The sequence below is a fragment of the Mastigoproctus giganteus genome, chromosome 3, assembly GCF_048544385.1.
Source record: "Mastigoproctus giganteus isolate SK-2022 chromosome 3, ASM4854438v1, whole genome shotgun sequence".
Classification (NCBI taxonomy): Eukaryota; Metazoa; Arthropoda; class Arachnida; order Uropygi; family Thelyphonidae; genus Mastigoproctus; species Mastigoproctus giganteus.
This window is the reverse complement of record NC_143577.1, coordinates 36,595,340-36,602,217: the sequence shown is the minus strand read 5'-3', so window position 1 is coordinate 36,602,217 and position 6,878 is coordinate 36,595,340. Positions and strand designations below refer to the sequence as shown.

The 6,878-nt window shown below is 37.4% G+C and overlaps 1 protein-coding gene across 1 annotated transcript; it reads left to right on the top strand.

Annotated features, from left to right (window-relative positions):
- The first annotated feature begins 1,451 nt into the window (after positions 1–1,451).
- LOC150087880 (U3-aranetoxin-Ce1a-like) lies at positions 1,452–6,594 on the top strand. The gene is made up of 4 exons (XM_090370492.1): positions 1,452–1,533; positions 1,627–1,691; positions 4,979–5,054; positions 6,280–6,594. The coding sequence occupies exons 2-4, from the start codon at positions 1,656–1,658 to the stop codon at positions 6,489–6,491; spliced, it is 324 nt and encodes a 107-aa protein (XP_090226618.1). The 5' UTR covers positions 1,452–1,533; positions 1,627–1,655; the 3' UTR covers positions 6,492–6,594.
- The last annotated feature ends 284 nt before the right edge of the window (positions 6,595–6,878 follow it).

The following is a 6,878-nucleotide window of genomic DNA, read 5'->3' as shown; positions in this document are numbered from 1 at the left end:
ACTGGCCGGTCAATAAGCCTTGAAATTGGGCTCAACAAATAATTAAACATACGATTTGCAAAGGTAAGTTGTTACATGGTATGATCACAAGTTCCTTGGTATCAGATAATTAATCTAAACTTTCTTGGGACGTTTTAGTCGATCTAGTCATGGAGAAGAGAGGTGATCCCTTAGATTTTCAGAAGGATGTCATTGAAGGATCAGATGTAGCAGGCACCACAATTCAGAACACAGAGGAAATCATTCGTGAGTTGAAAGAAACGATTTCAAAAACGTATATATTGAGTGGAAGACGAAAGGAGAATGCAGCTGAAAAAGGAAAAAATGCCAGAGAAAGGTGGCACTTCAAGAAAATTACCACAGGAAATTAAAGTGAATTGTGTAATAGAATAGAAGGTCTGGTCAGTAGCAAATATCAGAAAAATTCAATTTAGGCAAATAAAGACCTATTTCTAACCGAGCTATGTGGCGGGAGTTGAAGAATCTGGGATTTGGTATTTTGTGCCTAGAAAAGCGCCTCTTCTTTCTGTAAAATATCAAATCGAAAGGTTTGACAAGAATGGTGCTCCCAACGCCAAGACTAGACTATGGAAAAAAAATCAAAAAGTAGCCTGACGCCTCTCGACTTACATTTGTTTTTCCACCAATGGTAGAGTAGAAGTGTGGTGTGAACCTCAATAAACCATGCATCCAAACTGCCTCGTACATACCACTCAAGTGGCTGCAAGTATAATCATGGTATTGGATATGTTCTCTTCGTACTTAATGAGTCCACTCATAACGTTAGAATGTTGAATTACCGGCAGTGAATATCTTTCTGACGCATTGGATCAACTTCGCTCAACGATCCTTCATTTTTCCGTATTCCAGTGGATATTTTCAACTCAATAACGCAACTGTCCACTGTTTAAAAATGATATCTCAGTATTCAAGTAATATTTCAAAGATTTCCAACATCTATTCTGGCCATCTAACTCTTCAGATCTAAATCCAAACCATAATTCTAAAATTAGTTGAAAAAGGACGTTCGGTTCGCAGTTCTCTGCCGACCACAGTAGAGTAGCTGAGAGATATCCTGCTTGACGAATTGTCAAATCTGGACCCCCACTCCCTCAGACAACTAATGGAATTCACGCCACAGCGTTTTGGGGCTGTAATTCCGAAATAAATGGCGGTAGGGACCTACTGAATATTGAATAAAGGTTTCTAATTTTTTGGGTACTGAGTTTATATTTCTCCTTTTGATATCATCCCAACGGATATGGGAAGATATGTTGCAAACACGGTAACTGAAGGCGAACAGATATTTTAATTGCTTCTCTGCGAATATTATACCTTTTGCTGGTACATCAACTACACGTGCCAGAATCCTATACTCGGGCATACAATAGAAAGGCCACGTACATGCATATGAATACGAAAACAGGAAATGTATATGCTTTATAGGCAAAGTATATTACGCTATAAATTGCACCTGAACCAGTTAGTAATTCCAAAGCCATTTTGAAGACATCTCTACTGCCAAACAAGAGGGTAAGTTGTTAGATTTATTAGTAAAAACTTTATCGATTTTTACTTCGAAACTCTTCTAAGTAAAACGTATATGAGATCTGATTACTTCAACAGGTATTTCGAGAAGAAGAATCTAGGGAGAAATGAGTCTTCTAATATTACTTCCTCTGTTCATACAAGTAAGTTAAATACGTGTTTCTTTTAACTTCAGTTTGATAAATGTAACGTCGATTACTGATATTATTTATTCCATATTTGCATTGCTCCAAAATTTCTCATATACCGTATCGCATAATCCCTTTCTCATATACTAGATTCATTCGGCTGTATTGAGATGAAAATGCCGTCTTGCATATCGGTGGGGAAGATAAAAGATAGACTGGGTAGAGAGAACAATTAGCACAGCTGTCTTTCTAAGTGTTAATTCTAATGCATGTTCTTTAGGATTATAGGTGGGTCTTACACCAAGCTTTATGGGCGCGTCAAAATGCCATCCACTTTAGTATAAGACCCGTCATTCTTGGACCGTAGACTAAAGGAAAGCTACGCTTTGGAGTTAAGAATCAGGGTACATGATCTACAAGTCTGAATGTCGTGCCTTGGCGTGGGGGATGCCCGGAAAAAAACTACTAGCCAAACTGTATCATTAGCATTAGAAGTGCCAAATGATGCAACAAAGCAAGCTTATACAGCATAAGCGGGAAAAAAAGGACACCAATTTCACTTATACATTCCTTCCACTAGTTTCTCTAGTTTTAAATTTTCAACTTCTACAACAATGGAGTTTGTTTCTACAATCAACCACCCTTTGGCTTAAGGCAAAATTCTGCACATTTATCTTGCAATCACCCTTCCACAATTTGAATTTGTGCCCCCCCTCACGTGTGTGTTCTCAGCAAGAGGGGGAATCACATCAGCATTGAGTTTTGCTCAATCTATTCAAAGCCTTAAACACCTCAATCAGATCACCTTGCAGGTGCCTAGTCTCCAAACGCTGCAGATCGCACACAATCGTAGACCTCGCCTTTCTTGATAAGGGCACCCCATTGTTCTGCCATCGATATCGTTGCTCTTCTCTGTACTCGATGCAGCAGCTGCACATCGTTCCTAAAATGACGCTTCCAGACCTGTATGAAGTACTCAATATGTGGCCTAACCATTGCCTTATACAATGGGATAATCAACTTCTTATCCCTGATATCAAAAACAAAAAAAGCACCATGAGCTGTCCTGGAAGCCCGTTCTGCCTTCAGCAGAGAACTTCACATCTGATTGCACCATTACTTCTAGGTCTTTTCCATTTCCCAATAACTGTGTGTTGAACTAAACCGTTGGTATCTTACTCTGGGGTTGCTGCTAAAACTGCGAGGTACTTTGCATTTATCAAGGTTAAACTTCAATTTTCAATTTCTTAGACAATCTGCCTAACATCTCAAATCCTGTTGCAGTACCATCCGTCATTATCGTTATTAAAAATTCTGCTAAACTTTGTATCTTCAGCAAACTTGCACTTTAAGCCTAATATGCCTTCATCAATATCATTGATAAATATAGAAAACAACAATGGGCCCAACGAACCATACGAACATTAGTCCATGAAGAGCAATGTCCATTGATTACCACCAGTCTGTCTTCTCCCACTCAACCATCCCTTTATCCATAACAGCAAGTTGCCCTCAATGCCACACTGTTATTTTTACAGTAGTCTTTTATGTGTAACAGTACGAAAAGGTTTCCTGAAATCCAAGCATGTGATATCTATGCTGTTTTTTTGCATTCTTTTTTGACTATATCGTAGTAACCAATCAAACTGGTCAAACAAGATTTCCCCCTGAACAAACCGATGCTGTTTTTGGAGTATAATTGAAGCCTTGTCTAGATGATCCTGTATTTCTTCTTTTACCACTGATTCCATTATTATCATTAGAACAGAAATTAAACTAACAGGTCTGTAATTACACCTAACACCCTTTTTCTCCAGTTGTGAATTGGATATATATTCGCACATCTCCAGTCCGCCGGGACCTCTCCTGGATCCAAAGATTCTCTCATAATTATGGCTAAGGGTTAGCTTACTTCCTTTGCTCCTTCCCTTATTATAATTGTATAGATCACTATCCACCCCAAGTGCCTTTCTTAAGTTTTTTGTCTGTCTTTAGCCCCCTGTTAGAGTTGGCATTCCCTTCCGTAAAGAATTCTTCATATGCGAATAAAGATGCAAAACACTCATTCAGTTTGTGAGCAACCTCAGCAGGTTCTTCGACAGTCAAACCACTGTTATCGTGTGGACCAATTTGATCCATTCCCTTTCCTTCTAGAGTTTAAAGAAGAGTTTGCTGTTTTTCTTTGCGTCCTTCGCCAAAGATTGCTCGTAATCTGCCGAGCTTGCCTGATCCCCTTTATGATTTGGTTACAGCCAAGTTTTAATCTACCATAGGCGTCTGTGTTGACCGATTATTTATGTGCATCCCATGCATTTTTCTTCTCTGCCACAAGTCTCATCTCATCAGTTCATCTGACGCCGACCGGACTAGCCGGATAGGTCAAGTGCCTGCCTGGCAAACCAAAGGTCGCGGGTTCGATTCCCGCCTAGGGCTGGATATCACGATACTGCCGAACCAACCTGTTGGTTGGATATCCCGGCCACGATACACGAAGGCAGCAAGAAAAAACTGGTTCCTTCGTGTATTGATCACATCATACGAAATAAATAAATAAATAAATAGTTCATCTGACATCCATTTAGGCCTATATCTTGAAGAGTATTTCTTAGTAGGTAAGAAAAGTCTGGCAGTTTCTATGATTAATTCCTTAAAGCTTTCCATTTAGAATTTCCTGATGGTAACATCATTAGTTGGTTCCTTAGTATAGAATTTAAAAACTCTGAGACCATTACAGTCACCGTCACGAAGACAAAGCCCTACCCTTTACCCTTGATGGTGGTTATATCTTTAAGCAAATCCCACTGTGATCACTGCCATCTACTAGTTCCTTTATCTGCCTGCAAATTCTTAATGCATGAATATTCACTGTTGCTAATCACATCAAGAATATTACCCACCTCTTGTTGCCTCTCTAACATGATGCTCTAGGACAGTGGTACCAGAACTATTGAGATCAACGGGCCCTTTCAAAAATCAAAAAATGTTTTCGGACCATGTCAAGTGGATGCGAGGTCTTACATTTTATTTGCTTCTCAACTAAGAGCATAAATCCTCCCCCCCCCATACCTGTCTTTTCTTTCTGTATACATGTACTTCTTTATTCATATTCTGTATTCCTTATATCTGCGTGACAACACGTGAAGAGAAAGTTTTTAGATGATTTCCTCAGGAGAAAGAAATAGAAACTATAAGTACTTTTAGTAAAATAATTAAAAATTTCTGTTAATTGACATAACACAAACTCTTGTTTTATGGAATTTAATAATCCATTTCAAATGTTATTTGATATATATATTTTGAAGGGCGTTGCTGTACTTGGAAAAGATTGCAATGAGTTGCAAGGTTGTGGACCAAACGAATGCTGCGTTATAACTTCTAGTAAGTACCTCAAAATTTTCTCGTTTTATTAATCTCCAGTCTGCAAAATGTTATTCAATCTCTAATCAGTATAATAAACCCAAAATACTGTCTGTCATATTGATTTCATTTGAAAGTATCAAAAAGACCTGACTTTAATTTCAGTTTTAATTTCAAGTCGTATTTTGATGCATTTAAAATATTTTATATAAAGGCATTTTTTGCAAAAATTCATTTATGAAATACTTTAGTCATTTATTTATGGGAGTAGAAAGGCCAATGTTTCTTGCTACAACTTTAGTTTCACAGCGAAGCTTTTTATATTAAACAATTTCCTAATAATTGCTTGTGTAGTTGTTGATGAGGACTGGCCGTAAAAAAGAGGTTCTGGTGGGATTTATGCTGAAACTTTTTCTGCCCTGTGCAGAAGAAAATGATAGTAATACACTCTACGAGATTGGATGATCAAAAAGTTGGAAAATTGAGTTTGTATTTTGAAATTGAGGCATCGTATAGAATTGAGAATTGTCCAACGTATACATTTAATCATCTAGAACCAGAACCACAGGACTCAACCATTTATTTGAGGAATAAATAAATTAGGGAAAAGTGTAGGAAAACTAGAAAAATATTAAAAGCAGCTTAAGGGGAACATGCTACTTGTCTTTTAACGACTTTTTAGCTGTTGGCAAAATTTAAACACTTTCGTTGCTGGCTTTTTTGACGGTGGGTTTGAACCAGGATTCAGTTAAATTGTATTGGAAAAGGCAGAAACATTTTTGGGCTTTCTTCTCACTAATGACTGGTTTAATCAGCCTATAGGTAAGGTTGCTTATCAAACATATCTGGTTTTTCTTCTGTCAAATTGGAAGAAAAAGTTTTAAAAATAGGGAGATTTTCCTCCAACTGAATAAAAATCGGAAGCCGCATATTTTCATCCGGGAAGCAGTGATCGTTTTAAATAGGGCAGTTTCCCCGTAGATGAACATCGCTCTGGCCACTATTCAACTCCAAAAACCAACCGTTTAACCGGTCGTGTTCATGATCTGATCGATCTGATCGATCTTAGACTGGATCACAGACTGGATCATGGCATAACAACAGTTCCTTCTCAGTTTTAAGTTTTGTGGATATATAGTTGTACTCTCTTCTAGAAAGATAAAACCCTTTTTTATGAAAAATATATAAAATATTTTCTATAATAATTACAATTTTATTTGAAGTGTCTAATTTTTGTTCTACTGAGGTGGTTTAGTGGTTGGAACTTGCCAGAAAATAAAATCAGAAGGTGAAACTTGCATCGGATCATCAGTCCGTGTGCAACTGGGTTCCGTGGATGCCTACCTGCAAGACTGTCCGTGCAAAAAAGGATTGTACTGTACCTCATGCACGATATTAGATCCGAACTTTCCGCAAACAACACTATCGTGCCAACCTCCACCAGTTCCAGTTCAATAACTGTGACATATTGAAAACTTACGACCAAACTTTTTTGGGCACATATATAACAAAAATTATATGTAAATGGTACCATTAATTGTTGTAAAGCTAAATGTTTAGATATTAAAAAAGAATTATCTAACAAAAATAACGACTGCATATTGTGAGACTTTGTGTATTATATTATTTTGTTCATTTATCCTTAGAAAAAGTACGCATATTGCAAATATGTGTATTTGCACGTTAAATAAAATAACATCCTTCTGAATTTCTGAAAGGTCACCTGTCTTCTTCCCCATGTTCACATACTCGTGACGAATCGATTAATAGGATTTAGAAAAGCGTACAGTATTTATTTTATAAAAGGAACTTGTGATCATACCACATGACAACGTATCTTTTTTT